Genomic DNA, 17,598 nt, shown 5'->3' with positions numbered 1-17,598 from the left:
AGTATTCCTTTTCTTGTAGTCTTTTGTTGTCCTGGTTGTCCTAATTGTCTTAGTCTAGTATTCTTAGTCTTGTGGTCTGGTCAAGCTGTCCAGGTAGTCCAAGTCTCGCAATCAAAGTTTTCCAATTCTAGTAGTTCTCGTTGTCCTGGTTTACTTGCCTTATCCATTTCGTCCTAGTTGTCCTCAGTTAGTTATCCTAGTCTATTAGTCCTGGTCCATTAGTCCAGGACATTATTATGAAGTCTTGAGTGGTGAACGGTCGGAGACAGGAATGACCTTTGACTCCGCTGACCCCGCAGCCAACCAAGATGGACGGGGACGAGGACGGCGCCGGGCGGGTTCGAGAACTCCAAGAGCAGAGGATGGCGGTCCAGAAGAAGACCTTCACCAAGTGGATGAACAGTGTCTTCTCCAAGAACGGGGTGAGGATGTGTGTGTGTTCCTTTAACAGTTATTGTCTCTCACGCCCCCCCTAGGGGACAGAACCTTGGTCTTAGTCCATAAAGTCCACTTTACTGCGCCCTACCTTAAACCATCTTCGTTCCCACTCAGCTCGTTTGGATTTCTGCCAACTTCCTAGAACACTTTTTTTAACTCGCCAAGTTGTCTGAACATTCCTGGTCTTGTAGTCCTATTCCAGTTGTTTAAGGCCTAGTCTAGTAGTCCTGGTCAAGTTGTCCTGGTCGTCCTATAGTCAAACAGTCCTAGTCTATTTGTACAAGTTGTCCTACTCTAGTGGTTTAGTTTTTGTAGTCTAGCCTTGGTCTATTAGTCATAGTCTAGTAGTCCTTGTCTAGTAGTCTAGTGTAGCTGTTCTGGTAGTCCTAGTCTTGTTGTCCTGGGCTATTATTCCTGGTCTACTATTCTTAGTCTACTAGACCTAGTCTAGTTTTCTTGGTCTATTATTCCTGGTCTCAGAGTCCTGGTCTAGTAGGCCTAGTTTTCCCATTTTACTGGGCATGGTCTATTACTCCTAGTTTACCAGTCCTTGTCTAGTAGTTCGTGTTGGCCCAGTCTATTCTAGTTGTACTGCTATTCCTAGTCTAGTTGTCCTAGTCTAATAATTCTAGTTTATTAGTCCTGGTTGTCTTACTTAATTACTCTTAGTGTAGTAGTCCTAGTTGTCTAAGTCTATTAGTCCTGGTCTACTGGGACTAGTCTAGTAGTCTGGTGTAGTTGTCCAATTAACTTACGTTCCAGTTAGCTAGTCGTCCTACTGTATAGTCAAACAGTCCTAGTCTATTAGTACAAGTTGTCCTACTCTAGTAGAGATAGTTTTTGTAGTCTTGCCCTGGTCTACTAGTCATAGTCTATTAGTCCTTGTCTAGCAGGCTGGTGTAGTTTTCCTGGTAGTCGTAGACTAGTAGTCTGGCCGAGCTGTCCTGGTAGTCCTAGTCTTGTTGTCCTGGGCTATTAATCCTGGTCTACTATTCTTAGTCTAGTTTACTTGGTCTATTATTTCTGGTCTAAGAGTCCTGGTCTAGTAGGCCTAGTTTTCCTATTTTACTGGGCATGGTCTATTACTCCTAGTTTACCAGTCCTTGTCTAGTAGTTTGTGTTGGCCCAGTCTATTCTAGTTGTACTGCTATTCCTAGTCCAGTAGTCCTAGTTGTCCTAGTCTAATAATTCTAGTTTATTAGTCCTGGTTGTCTTACTTAATTACTCTTAGTGTAGTAGTCCTAGTTGTCCAAGTCTATTAGTCCTGGTCTACTGGGACTAGTCTAGTAGCCTGGTGTAGTTGTCCAAGTAACTTACGTTCCAGTTAGCTAGTCGTCCTACAGTATAGTCAAACAGTCCTAGTCTATTAGTACAAGTTGTCTTACTCTAGTAGAGATAGTTTTTGTAGTCTAGCCCTGGTCTACTAGTCATAGTCTATTAGTCCTTGTCTAGCAGTCTGGTGTAGTTGTCCAAGAAACTTACGTTCCAGTTAGCTAGTCGTCCTACTGTTTAGTCAAATAGTCCTAGTCTATTAGTACAAGTTGTCCTACTCTAGTAGAGATAGTTTTTGTAGTCTAGCCCTGGTCTACTAGTCATAGTCTATTAGTCTTTGTCTAGCAGTCTGGTGTAGTTTTCCTGGTAGTCCTAGTCTTGTTGTCCTGGGCTATTAATCCCGGTCTACTATTCTTAGTCTACTAGTCCTAGTCTAGTTGTAGTTGTCCAAGTAACTTACGTTCCAGTTAGCTAGTCTTCCTACAGTATAGTCCTAGTCTATTAGTACAAGTGGTCCTACTCTAGTAGAGATAGTTTTTGTAGTCTAGCCCTGGTCTACTAGTCATAGTCTATTAGTCCTTGTCTAGCAGTCTGGTGTAGTTGTCCAAGTAACTTACGTTCCAGTTAGCTAGTCGTCCTACAGTATAGTCCTAGTCTATTAGTACAAGTGGTCCTACTCTAGTAGAGATAGTTTTTGTAGTCTAGCCCTGGTCTACTAGTCATAGTCTATTAGTCCTTGTCTAGCAGTCTGGTGTAGTTTTCCTGGTAGTCCTAGTCTTGTTGTCCTGGGGCTATTATTCCTGGTCTACTATTCTTAGTCTACTAGTCCTAGTCTAGTTGTAGTTGTCCAAGTAACTTACGTTCCAGTTAGCTAGTCGTCCTACAGTATAGTCCTAGTCTATTAGTACAAGTGGTCCTACTCTAGTAGAGATAGTTTTTGTAGTCTAGCCCTGGTCTACTAGTCATAGTCTATTAGTCTTTGTCTAGCAGTCTGGTGTAGTTGTCCAAGTAACTTACGTTCCAGTTAGCTAGTCGTCCTACTGTATAGTCAAACAGTCCTAGTCTATTAGTACAAGTTGTCCTACTCTAGTAGAGATAGTTTTTGTAGTCTAGCCCTGGTCTACTAGTCATAGTCTATTAGTCCTTGTCTAGTAGTCTGGCCTAACTGTCCTGGTAGTCCTAGTCTTGTTGTCCTGGGCTATTATTCCTGGTCTACTATTCTTAGTCTACTAGTCCTAGCCTAGTTGCCTTGGTCTATTATTCCTGGTCTAAGAGTCCTGGTCTGGCAGGCCTAGTTTTTCTAGTTTACTGGGCATGGTCTATTACTCCTAGTTTACCAGTCCTTGTCTAGTAGTTTGTGTTGGCTCAGTCTATTCTAGTTGTACTGCTATTCCTAGTCCAGTAGTCCGAGTTGTCCTAGTCTAATAATTCTAGTTTATTAGTCCTGGTTGTCTTACTTAATTACTCTTAGTGTAGTAGTCCTAGTTGTCCAAGTCTATTAGTCCTGGTCTACTGGGACTAGTCTAGTAGTCTGGTGTAGTTGTCCAAGTAACTTACGTTCCAGTTAGCTAGTCGTCCTACAGTATAGTCAAACAGTCCTAGTCTATTAGTACAAGTTGTCCTACTCTAGTAGAGATAGTTTTTGTAGTCTAGCCCTGGTCTACTAGTCATAGTCTATTAGTCCTTGTATAGTAGTCTAGTTTAGTTTTCCTGGTAGTCCTAGACCAATAGTCTGGCCTAGCTGTCCTGGTAGTCCTAGTCTTGTTGTCCTGGGCTATTATTCCTGGTCTACTATTCTTAGTCTACTAGTCCTAGCCTAGTTTTCTTGGTCTATTATTCCTGGTCTAAGAGTCCTGGTATAGTAGGCCTAGTTTTCCTAGTTTACTGTGCATGGTCTATTACTCCTAGTTTACCAGTCCTTGTCTAGTAGTTCGTGTTGGCCCAGTCTATTCTAGCTGTACTGCTATTCCTAGTCCAGTAGTCCTAGTTGTCCTAGTCTAACAATTCTAGTTTATTAGTCCTGGTTGTCTTACTTAATTACTCTTAGTGTAGTAGTCCTAGTTGTCCAAGTCTATTAGTCCTGGTCTACTGGTACTAGTCTAGTAGTCTGGTGTAGTTGTCCAAGTAACTTACGTTCCAGTTAGCTAGTCGTCCTACAGTATAGTCCTAGTCTATTAGTACAAGTGGTCCTACTCTAGTAGAGATAGTTTTTGTCGTCTAGCCCTGGTCTACTAGTCACAGTCTATTAGTCCTTGTCTAGCAGTCTGGTGTAGTTTTCCTGGTAGTCCTAGTCTTGTTGTCCTGGGATATTAATCCCAGTCTACTATTCTTAGTCTACTAGTCCTAGTCTAGTTGTAGTTGTCCAAGTAACTTATGTTCCAGTTAGCTAGTCGTCCTACAGTATAGTCAAACAGTCCTAGTCTATTAGTACAAGTGGTCCCACTCTAGTAGAGATAGTTTTTGTAGTCTAGCCCTGGTCTACTAGTCATAGTCTATTAGTCCTTGACTAGCAGTCTGGTGTAGTTGTCCAAGTAACTTACGTTCCAGTTAGCTAGTCGTCCTACTGTATAGTCAAACAGTCCTAGTCTTTTTGTACAAGTTGTCCTACTCTAGTAGAGATAGTTTTTGTTGTCTAGCCCTGGTCTACTAGTCATAGTCTATTAGTCCTTGTCTAGTAGTCTGGTGTAGTTGTCCAAGTAACTTACGTTCCAGTTAGCTAGTTGTCCTACTGTATAGTCAAACAGTTCTAGTCTATTAGTACAAGTTGTCCTACTCTAGTAGAGATAGTTTTTGTAGTCTAGCCCTGGTCTACTAGTCATAGTCTATTAGTCATAGTTTATTAGTCCTTGTCTAGCAGTCTGGTGTAGTTGTCCAAGTAACGTACGTTCCAGTTAGCTAGTCGTCCGACAGTATAGTCAAACAGTCCTAGTCTTTTTGTACAAGTTGTCCTACTCTAGTAGAGATAGTTTTTGTAGTCTAGCCCTGGTCTACTAGTCATAGTCTATTAGTCCTTGTCTAGTAGTCTGGTGTAGTTGTCCAAGTAACTTACGTTCCAGTTAGCTAGTCGTCCTACAGTATAGCCAAACAGTCCTAGTCTATTAGTACAAGTTGTCCTACTCTAGTAGAGATAGTTTTTGTAGTCTAGCCCTGGTCTACTAGTCATAGTCTATTAGTCCTTTTCTAGCAGTCTGGTGTAGTTGTCCAAGTAACTTACGTTCCAGTTAGCTAGTCGTCCGACAGTATAGTCAAACAGTCCTAGTCTATTAGTACAAGTTGTCCTACTCTAGTAGAGATAGTTTTTGTAGTCTAGCCCTGGTCTACTAGTCATAGTCTATTAGTCCTTGTCTAGCAGTCTGGTGTAGTTTTCCTGGTAGTCCTAGACTAGTAGTCTGGCCGAGCTGTCCTGGTAGTCATAGTCTTGTTGTCCTGGGGCTACTATTCCTGGTCTACCAGTCCTTGTCTAGTAGTCTTGGTCCATTACAGTGAGCTAAGTTAGCGCTTTCTAAACAGCAAGTCTTATTTGTGTACTGGAAAGCGTCTCTCTCTCTATTTTGGTGCTAAGTTCCTGTCGTAGAGTCGGCTAAAGAGCGGAGGTCAGCAGTTTAGCTCTTGACTTTCAGGAAGTTGTGTAAGTCCGAGGGAAGCAGCGGGCCTCTCCCAGATGATGGAGGTGACGTTTGTTCTCTGGGAACTTCCTGACGGAGCCTTCTGGAAACATTCCACACGTTGTTGTTGTTCTGGCACCGGAGGAAACGTCCGAGCATTCGTCAACGCTCCGGCTAGCGTAGGCCGGCTAGCACGACAAAGGTGAACATTCCGTGGTCCCGCAGGAGGACATGGAGCTGACGGATGTTTACCAGGAGCTCAAGACCGGCGTGGCCCTGATCCGTCTGCTGGAGCTCATCGCCGCGGAGAAGCTGCCGACGCCCAGCCGCCGCCGGCTGAGGGTCCACTTCCTCGAGAACAACAGCGTCGCTATCAACTTCCTGAAGACCAAGGTGATTTCCTGCTGGTCTTCCGAGGTGTGGGGGCGCCGCCTTGTGGTGGCTTCTATTAGGACTCTCTTTCTCAATGCCAGATTCGAGTGGATCTGATCGGTCCGGAGAACGTGGTGGACGGTGACCGCACCCTGATCCTGGGTCTGCTCTGGATCATCATCCTCAGGTTCCAGATTGGACGCATAAACCTGGACGAGGTTCCTACCGAAACCGACCGTTGCTTTCTTCTCCTCTTGCCCCGGTCTCACCTGCCGTCTCCTCGCCTAGGTGGGGGGCGGAGCCAGCAGCGTCCAGCGCTCGGCAAAGGAGGCGCTGCTGATCTGGTGCCAGAGGAAGACCTCGGGCTACGCCGGTGTGGACGTGAGGGACTTCTCTTCCAGCTGGAAGGACGGCCTGGCCTTCAACGCCCTCATCCACGCCCACAGGTGTCTCTCTCTCTCCCACACACACACTCACACACACCCTAACCCTAACCCTACCCCCAGACCCGACCTGCTGGACTACGACCGCCTACGTGGCGACCAGGCCCGCGCCAACCTGCAGCAGGCCTTCGAGGTGGCCGAGCGGGCTCTGGGCATCATGCAGCTGCTGGAGGTGGAGGACATCTTGGTGTCTCAGGACGACAAGTCCATCATGACCTACGTGTCCCTGTACTACCACTACTTCTCCAGGACCAAGCACGAGCACACCCTCCAGAAAAGGCTCGCCAAGGTCTGGGCCACCAGGTGGCAGCACTCGCTCCTTAGCACACACATCAACAGATCTTTGGTTCCATCTCGACTATTTAGTGCCATCTGGACTATTGAGTTTGTACTGGACTATTTAGTATAAAATGGACTTTTTAGTTCAATCTGGACTATTTAGTCAGTTTGGTCTATTTAGTCTAAACTGGACTATTTATTCTAAACTGGAACATTTAATCTAAACTGGACTATTTGGTTCAATCTGCACTATTTAGTCAAAACTGGACCATTCTAGTCTCAAATGGACTATTTAGTCTAAAATGGACTATTTAGTCTCAAATGGAGTATTTAGTCTAAAATGGACTATTTAGTCTAAAGTGGACTATTTAGTCTCAAAGGGACTATTTAGTCTCAAATTAACTATTTATTCTAATCTGAACTATTTAGTCTCAAACGGACTATTTAGTATCAAATGAACTATTTAGTGTAATCTGAACTATTTTTAGTCTCAAATGGACTATTTAGTCTCAAATCAAGTATTTAGTCTCAAATGGACTATTTTGTCTCAAATGGACTATTTAGTCTCAAACTGACTATTTCATCTAAAATGGACTATTTAGCCTCAAATGGACTATTTAGTCTAAAATGGACTATTTAGTCTAAAGTGGACTATTTAGTCTCAAATGGACTATTTAGTCTTAAATGGACTATTTAGTCTCAAACTGACTATTTAGTCTAAAATGGACTACTAAGTCTCAAATTAACTATTTAGTCTCAAATGGACTATTTAGTCTAAAGTGGAATATTTAGTCTCAAAGGGACTATTTAGTCTCAAGTGAACTATTTATTCTAATCTGAACTATTTAATCTCAAACGGACTATTTAGTATCAAATGAACTATTTAGTGTAATCTAAACTATTTTTAGTCTCAAATGGACTATTTAGTCTCAAATGGACTATTTAGTCTCAAATGGACTATTTAGTCTAAAATGGACTATTAAGTCTCAAATGAACTATTTAGTCTCAAATGGACTATTTAGTCTAAAATGGACTATTTAGTCTAAAGTGGAATATTTAGTCTCAAAGGGACTATTTAGTTTCAAGTGAACTATTTATTCTAATCTGAACTATTTAATCTCAAATGGACTATTTAGTCTCAAATTAACTATTTAGTCTAAACTTGACTACTTAGTCGAATCAAAACAATTTAGTCTCAATGGACTATTTAGTTTAAAGTGGACTATTTAGTCTAAAGTGAACTATTCAGTTTAAAATGCACTATTTAGTCTCAAATGAACTATACAGTCTAAAAAAAATGGACTATTTAGTCTAGCATTGACTATTTAGTCTCAAATGGACTATTTAGTCTTAAATTGACTATTTAGTCTAAAGTGGACTATTTAGTCTCAAATGGACTATTTAGTCTTAAATGGACTATTTAGTCTCAAACTGACTATTTAGTCTAAAATGGACTATTAAGTCTCAAATTAACTATTTAGTCTCAAATGGACTATTTAGTCTAAAGTGGAATATTTAGTCTCAAAGGGACTATTTAGTCTCAAGTGAACTATTTATTCTAATCTGAACTATTTAATCTCAAACGGACTATTTAGTATCAAATGAACTATTTAGTGTAATCTAAACTATTTTTAGTCTCAAATGGACTATTTAGTCTCAAATGGACTATTTAGTCTCAAATGGACTATTTAGTCTAAAATGGACTATTAAGTCTCAAATGAACTATTTAGTCTCAAATGGACTATTTAGTCTCAAATGGACTATTTAGTCTAAAGTGGAATATTTAGTCTCAAAGGGACTATTTAGTCTCAAGTGAACTATTTATTCTAATCTGAACTATTTAATCTCAAACGGACTATTTAGTATCAAATGAACTATTTAGTGTAATCTAAACTATTTTTAGTCTCAAATGGACTATTTAGTCTCAAATGGACTATTTAGTCTCAAATGGACTATTTAGTCTAAAATGGACTATTAAGTCTCAAATGGACTATTTAGTCTAAAATAGACTATTTAATCTTAAATGGACTATTTAGTCTCAAATGAACTATTTAGTCTAAACTTGACTACTTAGTCGAATCAAAACAATTTAGTCTCAATGGACTATTTAGTTTAAAGTGGACTATTTAGTCTAAAGTGAACTATTCAGTTTAAAATGCACTATTTAGTCTCAAATGAACTAAAAAAATGAACTATTTAGTCTAACATTGACTATTTAGTCTCAAGTGGACTATTTAGTCTTAAATTGACTATTTAGTCTCCCATGAACTATTGAGTTCAACATGGACTATTTAGTTTAAAGTGGACTATTCAGTCTAAAGTGGACTATATTTAGTGCCAACGTGTCCTCCAGAGAGCCCAGAAAACCAGGAGTAGGGACTTTGTGCCCTCTGGTGGTGCAGGAGAGAACTACACGCTCCTTGCAATACTGCCCTCTGGTGGTGTAGGAGAGAACTACACGCTCCTTGCAATACTGCCCTCTGGTGGTGTAGGAGAGAACTACACGCTCCTTGCAATACTGCCCTCTGGTGGTGTAGGAGAGAACTACACGCTCCTTGCAATACTGCCCTCTGGTGGGCGTCTTGCGGGAGTGCACCGTCTAATCCAGTCGCCTGCTGGATTAAGGCGGGATTAGTCAGACAGGAAGTGGCCTCCAGGTAGAAGAGCGGCACAGAGAGGAGAAACTGGTGAGGCCACGAGGTCATTTTTATTCAAGTCGGGGGGGCGGGGATTAGCCAGTAAATTGACGAGCGTAGAACGAGGTCATGAGACACCGATGATGTCAGAGCCGGTGACGTGAGTGGGGATGGGGGGTGGGGTGGGGTCAGGTATGTCAGTGGGGGGCAGCCTCAGTGGATTGTGGGTAAAAAGGAAGTACAGAAGAGAATGTTGCCCATGGAGCCTCTACAAGGTCTGTAAGGGAGCCATGTCAGTCCCAAGTCTTTCCTGCGGGTTTGTGGACTTGTGAGGTAAAAGAGAGGACTGTCTCCTCAGATTGTGGGCTTGCTGATGGAGCTGGACGCCATGAAGGTCCACTACGGGGCCATGGTGCATGACCTTCTGCAATGGATCCAGATGACGGTAAGAAGACTCGGTGACACCTGCGGGCAGGGAGCAGCCAGGGTCACGTAGCTGCTCCCTGCCCGCAGGTGCTGCGCCTCAACGACAGGACCTTTCCCAACTCGGTGAGGGATCTGCAGGTGCTCATGGCGGCCTTCAAGACCTACAGGATGCTGGAGAAACCTCCCAAATATCAGGTGAGACCATAGTTAAGGTTGTAATATAGACTTGGACTTTGACTAACTTTATTGATCCACAAGGCAAATTGCAGTAGCTCAGTTACAAAGGATGGAAATATGACCATGGACCCTCTGAGAGTCTGTGTTGGCCATGGTTATGGTGGTAATATGACCATGGACCAGACCCTCCAAGAGTCTGTGTTGGCCATGATTATGGTTGTAATATGACCATGGACCGGACACTCTGAGAGTTGGTGTTGGCCATGGTTATGGTGGTAATATGACCATGGACCAGACCCTCCAAGAGTCTGTGTTGGCCATGATTATGGTTGTAATATGACCATGGACCGGACACTCTGAGAGTTGGTGTTGGCCATGGTTATGGTGGTAATATGACCATGGACCGGACCCTCTGAGAGTTGGTGTTGGCCATGGTTATGGTGGTAATATGACCATGAACCGGACCCTCTGAAAGTCTGTATTGACAATGGTTATGGTGGTAATATGACCATGGACCAGACCCTCCAAGAGTCTGTGTTGGCCATGATTATGGTTGTAATATGACCATGGACCGGACCCTCTGTGAGTCTGTGTTGGCCATGATTATGGTGGTAATATGACCATGGACCAGACCCTCTGAGAGTCTGTGTTGGCCATGATTATGGTGGTAATATGACCATGGACCAGACCCTCTGAGAGTCTGTGTTGGCCATGATTATGGTGGTAATATGACCATGGACCAGACCCTCTGTGAGTCTGTGTTGGCCATGATTATGGTTTATGGTTTATGGTTGTAATATGACCATGAACCGGACCCTCTGAGACTTGGTGTTGGCCATGGTTATGGTGGTAATATGACCATGGACCAGACCCTCTGAGAGTCTACCAGACCCTCTGAGAGTCTGTGTTGGCCATGATTATGGTGGTAATATGACCATGGACCAGACCCTCTGTGAGTCTGTGTTGGCCATGGTTATGGTTGTAATATGACTATGAACCGGACCCTCTGAGAGTTGGTGTTGGCCATGGTTATGGTGGTAATATGACCATGGACCAGACCCTCTGAGAGTCTGTGTTGGCCATGATTATGGTGGTAATATGACCATGGACCGGACCCTCTGAGAGTCTGTGTTGGCCATGGTTGTAATATGACCATGAACCGGACCCTCTGAGAGTTGGTGTTGGTCATGGTTATGGTGGTAATATGACCATGAACCGGACCCTCTGAGAGTTGGTGTTGGTCATGGTTATGGTTGTAATATGACCATGAACCGGACCCTCTGAGAGTTGGTGTTGGCCATGGTTGTAATATGACCATGGACCGGACCCTCTGAGAGTTGGTGTTGGCCATGGTTATGGTGGTAATATGACCATGGACCAGACCCTCTGAGAGTCTGTGTTGGCCATGATTATGGTGGTAATATGACCACGGACCGGACCCTCTGTGAGTTGGTGTTGGCCATGCTTGTAATATGACCATGGACCAGACCCTCTGAGAGTCTGTGTTGGCCATGGTTGTAATATGACCATGAACCGGACCCTCTGAGAGTTGGTGTTGGCCATGGTTATGGTGGTAATATGACCATGGAGCAGACCCTCTGAGAGTCTGTGTTTGCCATGGTTGTAATGTGACCATGAACCGGACCCTCTGAGAGTTGGGGCCATGGTTAAGGTGGTAATATGACCATGAACCGGACCCTCTGAGAGTATGTGTTGACCATGATTATGGTGGTAATATGACCATGGACCAGACCCTCTGAGAGTCTGTGTTGGCCATGGTTATAATATGACCATGGATCGGACCCTCAGAGTCTGTGTTGGCCATGGTTATGGTTGTAATATGACCGTGGACCAGACCCTCTGTGAGTCTGTGTTGGCCATAGTTATGGTTGTAATATGACCATGAACCGGACCCTCTGAGAGTCTGTGTTGGCCATGGTTATAATATGACCATGGATCGGACCCTCAGAGTCTGTGTTGGCCATGGTTATGGTTGTAATATGACCATGGACCAGACCCTCTGAGAGTCTGTGTTGGCCATGATTATGGTTGTAATATGACCATGGACCGGACCCTCTGAGAGTCTGTATTGGCAATGGTTATGGTGGTAATATGACCATGGACCAGACCCTCCGAGAGTCTGTGTTGGCCATGATTATGGTGGTAATACGACCACGGACCGGACCCTCTGAGAGTCTGTGTTGGCCATGGTTGTAATATGACCATGAACCGGACCCTCAGAGTCTGTGTTAGCCATGGTTATGGTTGTAATATGACCATGGACCGGACCCTCAGAGTCTGTGTTAGCCATGGTTATGGTTGTAATATGACCATGGACCAGACCCTCTGAGAGTCTGTGTTGGCCATGGTTGTAATATGACCATGAACCGGACCCTCTGAGAGTCTGTATTGGCAATAGTTATGGTTGTAATATGACCATGGACCGGACCCCCAGAGTCTGTGTTGGCGATGATTATGGTTGTAATATGACCATGGACCGGACCCTCAGAGTCTGTGTTGGCCGTGGTTATGGTTGTAATATGACCATGGACCGGACCCTCTGAGAGTTGGTGTTGGCCATGGTTATGGTTGTAATATGACCATGGACTGGACCCTCTGAGAGTCTGTGTTGGCCATGGTTATGGTTGTAATATGACCATGGACCAGACCCTCGGAGAGTCTGTGTTGGCCATGATTATGGTTGTAATATGACCATGGACCAGACCCTCTGAGAGTCTGTGTTGGCCATGATTATGGTGGTAATATGACCACGGACCGGACCCTCTGAGAGTCTGTGTTGGCCATGGTTGTAATATGACCATGGACCGGACCCTCAGGGTCTGTGTTAGCCATGGTTCTGGTTGTAATATGACCATGGATTGGACCCTCTAAGAGTCTGTGTTTGCCCCTCAGGAACGTGGAGCCATCGAAGCCCACTTGTTCAGTCTGAGGACCCAGCTGGCCGCCAACAACCAAAGGGCCTACGCGCCCCCAGAAGGTAGCGAGCCTCTTCTTCTGTGACCACCAAACGCAGATTACCCGGGTCAAAGGTCACCAGTACGATCAATAATGTATCCCCCCCCCCGCCCAGTCAAAACCTCCCCAAACCAGTTCCAATAGTTTGTTGGTTCTAACTTTTAGAGTTTTTAACGTTTTATGGTTTTACGTGTAGTAAATGTGTTAGTAATCAAGTTTTTGGCTGTGATTGAGAGAAAAACAAAACAGCACAAACAAAATATTTTGCAGCTCAAATGAATTGGACAAGTGAATAATAACATGTTCATTACACGTTAACGTAAAAAAACATCAAATGTTAACTTAAAAAAACGTAACATCACAAAGGGAAAATAACACGTTAATTACATGTTAATTACATAAAAAAACACAAAATGTTAACTTCAAAACCAAAATGTCACAAATGGAAATATTTACAGCACAAACAAATACGACAAGTTTAGGGAGGTTTTGATATAGTATGGGGGACAAGCGGTAGAAAATGGATGGAGCGGTATACTTAGGAATAATAATTAGGGCAATTCCATAAAAAAAAACCATAAAACCATAAAACGTTCAACTTAAAAAAACGTAACTGCACAACCGAAACTAATTTCAGCACAAACAAATGGAACAAGTCCGGGGCTATTTTGACATAGTTGGGGACTAAGTATGATTAATAACACCTTCATTACACGTTAATAACTTAAAAACCATAAAACGTTAACTTAAAAACCATAAAACATTAATAACTTAAAAACCGCTAATAACTTAAAAACCATAACAGCACAAACGAATAGAACAAGTCCAGGTCTATTTTGACATAGTTGGGGACTAAGTATGATTAATAACATGTTAATACCTTAAAAACTATAAAACGTTAACTTAAAAACCGTTAATAACTTAAAAACCATTAATAACTTAAAAACCGTTAATAACTTAAAAACCATTAATAACTTAAAATCCGTAACAGCACAAATGAATAGAACAAGTCCGGGGCTATTTTGACATAGTTGGGGACTAAGTATGGTTAATAACACCTTCATTACACGTTAATAACTTCCATCCATCCATCCATCTTCTTCCGCTTATCCGAGGTCGGGTCGCGGGGGCAGCAGCCTAAGCAGGGAAGCCCAGACTTCCCTCTCCCCAGCCACTTCGTCCAGCTCTTCCTGTGGGACCCCGAGGCGTTCCCAGGCCAGCCGGGAGACATAGTCTTCCCAACGTGTCCTGGGTCTTCCCCGTGGCCTCCTACCGGTCGGACGTGCCCGAAACACCTCCCGAGGGAGGCGTTCGGGTGGCATCCTGACCAGATGCCCGAACCACCTCATCTGGCTCCTCTCCATGTGGAGGAGCAGCGGCTTTACTTTGAGCTCCCCCCGGATGACAGAGCTTCTCACCCTATCTCTAAGGGAGAGCCCCGCCACCCGGCGGAGGAAACTCATTTCGGCCGCTTGTACCCGTGATCTTGTCCTTTTGGTCATGACCCAAAGCTCATTACCATAGGTGAGGATGGGAACGTAGATCGACCGGTAAATCGAGAGCTTTGCCTTCTGGCTCAGCTCCTTCTTCACCACAACGGATCGATACAGCGTCCGCATTACTGAAGATGCCGCACCGATCCGCCTGTCGATCTCACGATCCACTCTTCCCTCACTCGTGAACAAGACTCCGAGGTACTTGAACTCCTCCACTTGGGGCAAGATCTCCTCCCCAACCCGGAGATGGCACTCCACCCTTTTCCGGGCGAGAACCATGGACTCGGATTTGGAGGTGCTGATTCCCATCCCAGTCGCTTCACACTCGGCTGCGAACCGATCCAGTGAGAGCTGAAGATCTTGGCCAGATGAAGCCATCAGGACCACATCATCTGCAAAAAGCAGAGACCTAATCCTGCAGCCACCAAACCAGATACCCTCAACGCCCTGACTGCGCCTAGAAATTCTGTCCATAAAGGTTATGAACCGAATCGGTGACAAAGGGCAGCCCTGGCGGAGTCCAACCCTCACTGGAAACGTGTCCGACTTACTGCCGGCAATGCGGACCAAGCTCTGACACCGATTATACAGGGAGCGAACCGCCACAATAAGACAGTCCGTTTCCCCATACTCTCTGAGCACTCCCCACAGGACTTCCCGGGGTACACGGTCGAATGCCTTCTCCAAGTCCACAAAGCACATGTAGACTGGTTGGGCAAACTCCCATGCACCCTCAAGGACCCTGCCGAGAGTATAGAGCTGGTCCACAGTTCCACGACCAGGACGAAAACCACACTGTTCCTCCTGAATCCGAGGTTCGACTATCCGGCGTAGCCTCCTCTCCAGTACACCTGAATAGACCTTACCGGGAAGGCTGAGGAGTGTGATCCCACGATAGTGGGAACACACCCTCCGGTTCCCCTTCTTAAAGAGAGGAACCACCACCCCGGTCTGCCAATCCAGAGGTACCGCCCCCGATGTCCACGCGATGTTGCAGAGTCTTGTCAACCAAGACAGCCCCACAACATCCAGAGCCTTAAGGAACTCCGGGCGGGTCTCATCCACCCCCGGGGCCTTGCCACCGAGGAGCTTTTTAACTACCTCGGCAACCTCAGCCCCAGAAATAGGAGAGCCCACCACAGATTCCCCAGGCCCTGCTTCCTCATAGGAAGACGTGCTGGTAGGATTGAGGAGGTCTTCGAAGTATTCTCTCCACCGATCCACAACATCCGCAGTCGAGGTCAACAGAGCACCAGCCCCAACATACACGGTGTTGACACTGCACTGCTTCCCCTTCCTGAGGCGGCGGATGGTGGTCCAGAATTGCTTCGAAGCCGTCCGGAAGTCTTTTTCCATGGCCTCACCGAACTCCTCCCATGTCCGAGTTTTTGCCTCCGCGACCGCTGAAGCCGCACACCGCTTGGCCTGTCGGTACCTGTCTGCTGCATCAGGAGTCCCATGAGCCAAAAGAACCCGATAGGACTCCTTCTTCAGCTTGACGGCATCCCTCACCGCCGGTGTCCACCAACGGGTTCTAGGATTACCGCCACGACAGGCACCAACTACCTTGCGGCCACAGCTCCAATCGGCCGCCTCGACAACAGAGGTACGGAACATCGTCCACTCGGACTCAATGTCCAGCGCCTCCCTCGGGACATGTTCAAAGTTCTTCCGGAGGTGGGAATTGAAACTCTCTCTGACAGGAGACTCTGCCAGGCGTTCCCAGCAAACCCTCACAATGCGTTTGGGCCTGCCAGGTCTGTCCGGCATCCTCCCCCACCATCGCAGCCAACTCACCACCAGGTGGTGATCGGTAGAAAGCTCCGCCCCTCTCTTCACCCGGGTGTCCAAAACATGAGACCGCAAATCCGATAACACAACTACAAAGTCGATCATGGAACTGCGGCCTAGGGTGTCCTGGTGCCAAGTGCACATATGGACACCCTTATGTTTGAACATGGTGTTTGTTATTGACAATCCGTGACGAGCACAAAAGTCCAATAACAAAACACCACTCGGGTTCAGATCCGGGCGGCCATTCTTCCCAATCACGCCTCTCCAGGTTTCACTGTCGTTGCCAACATGAGCGTTGAAGTCCCCCAGTAGAACGAGGGAATCACCCGGGGGAGCACTCTCCAGTACTCCCTCGAGTGAATCCAAAAAGGGTGGGTAATCTGAACTGCCGTTGGGCGCGTAAGCGCAAACAACAGTCAGGACCCGTCCCCCCACCCGAAGGCGGAGGGAGGCTACCCTCTCGTCCACCGGGTTGAACTCCAACGTGCAGGCTTTGAGCCGAGGGGAAACAAGAATTGCCACCCCAGCCCGTCGCCTCTCAATGCCGGCAACGCCAGAGTGGAAGAGAGTCCAGCCCCTGTCAAGAGAACTGGTTCCAGAGCCCTTGCTGTGCGTCGAAGTGAGTCCGACTATATCTAGCCGGAACTTCTCCACCTCACGCACTAGCTCAGGCTCCTTCCCCCCCAGCGAGGTGACGTTCCACGTCCCAAGAGCTAGCTTATGTAGCCGAGGATCGGACCGCCAAGTGCCCTGCCCTCGGCTGCCGCCCAGCTCACACTGCACCCGACCTCTATGGCCCCTGCTATGGGTGGTGAGCCCATTGGAGGGGGGACCCACGTTGCCTCTTCGGGCTGTGCCCGGCCGGGCCCCATGGGGACAGGCCCGGCCACCAGGCGCTCGCCATCGTGCCACACCTCCGGGCCTGGCTCCAGAGGAGGGCCCCGGTGACCCGCGTCCGGGCGAGGGAAATCTGGGTTCCTTGTTCGTGTTCTTCATAGAGGTCTTCGAGCTGCTCTTTGTCTGATCCCTCACCTAGGACCAGTTTGCCTTGGGAGACCCTACCAGGGGGCATAGAAACCCCCGGACAACATAGCTCCTAGGATCATTGGGACACGCAAACTCCTCTACCACGTTAAGGTGGCAGCTCAGAGAGGAGACGTTAATAACTTAAAAACCATAAAACGTTAATAACTTAAAAAACGTTAATAACTTAAAAAACGTTAATAACTTAAAAACCATAACAGCACAAACGAATGGAACAAGTCCGGGGCTATTTTGACATAGTTGGGGACTAAGTATGGTTAATAACACGTTAATACCTTAAAAACCATAAAACGTTAACTTAAAAACCGTTAATAACTTAAAAACCATTAATAACTTAAAAACCGTAACAGCACAAACAAATGGAACAAGTCCGGGGCTATTTTGACATAGTTGGGGACTAAGTATGATTAATAACACCTTCATTACATGTTAATAACTTAAAAACCATAAAACGTTACTAACTTAAAAAACGTTAATAACTTAAAAAACGTTAATAACTTAAAAACCATAACAGCACAAACAAATGGAACAAGTCCGGGGCTATTTTGACATAGTTGGGGACTAAGTATGATTAATAACACCTTCATTACACGTTAATAACTCAAAAACCATAAAACGTTAACTTAAAAACCATAAAACG

The 17,598-nt window shown here is 45.5% G+C and overlaps 1 protein-coding gene across 1 annotated transcript in view; it reads left to right on the top strand.

Annotated features, from left to right (window-relative positions):
• Positions 1-225: 225 nt before the first annotated feature.
• sptbn5 (spectrin, beta, non-erythrocytic 5) overlaps positions 226-17,598 on the top strand; it is a 55,369-nt gene continuing 37,996 nt past the window's right edge. The window contains exons 1-8 of the mRNA XM_061987678.2: positions 226-422; positions 5,541-5,708; positions 5,789-5,905; positions 5,976-6,133; positions 6,194-6,419; positions 9,404-9,490; positions 9,559-9,666; positions 12,562-12,646. Coding sequence (XP_061843662.1) covers positions 309-422; positions 5,541-5,708; positions 5,789-5,905; positions 5,976-6,133; positions 6,194-6,419; positions 9,404-9,490; positions 9,559-9,666; positions 12,562-12,646 — 1,063 coding nt within the window. The 5' untranslated portion in view covers positions 226-308. The remainder of the gene's footprint in view (positions 423-5,540; positions 5,709-5,788; positions 5,906-5,975; positions 6,134-6,193; positions 6,420-9,403; positions 9,491-9,558; positions 9,667-12,561; positions 12,647-17,598) is intronic.

The sequence above is a fragment of the Nerophis lumbriciformis genome, linkage group LG26 (assembly GCF_033978685.3).
Source record: "Nerophis lumbriciformis linkage group LG26, RoL_Nlum_v2.1, whole genome shotgun sequence".
Classification (NCBI taxonomy): Eukaryota; Metazoa; Chordata; class Actinopteri; order Syngnathiformes; family Syngnathidae; genus Nerophis; species Nerophis lumbriciformis.
The sequence above is the reverse complement of the archived record's forward strand: the minus strand, read 5'-3'. Positions and strand labels throughout refer to the sequence as shown.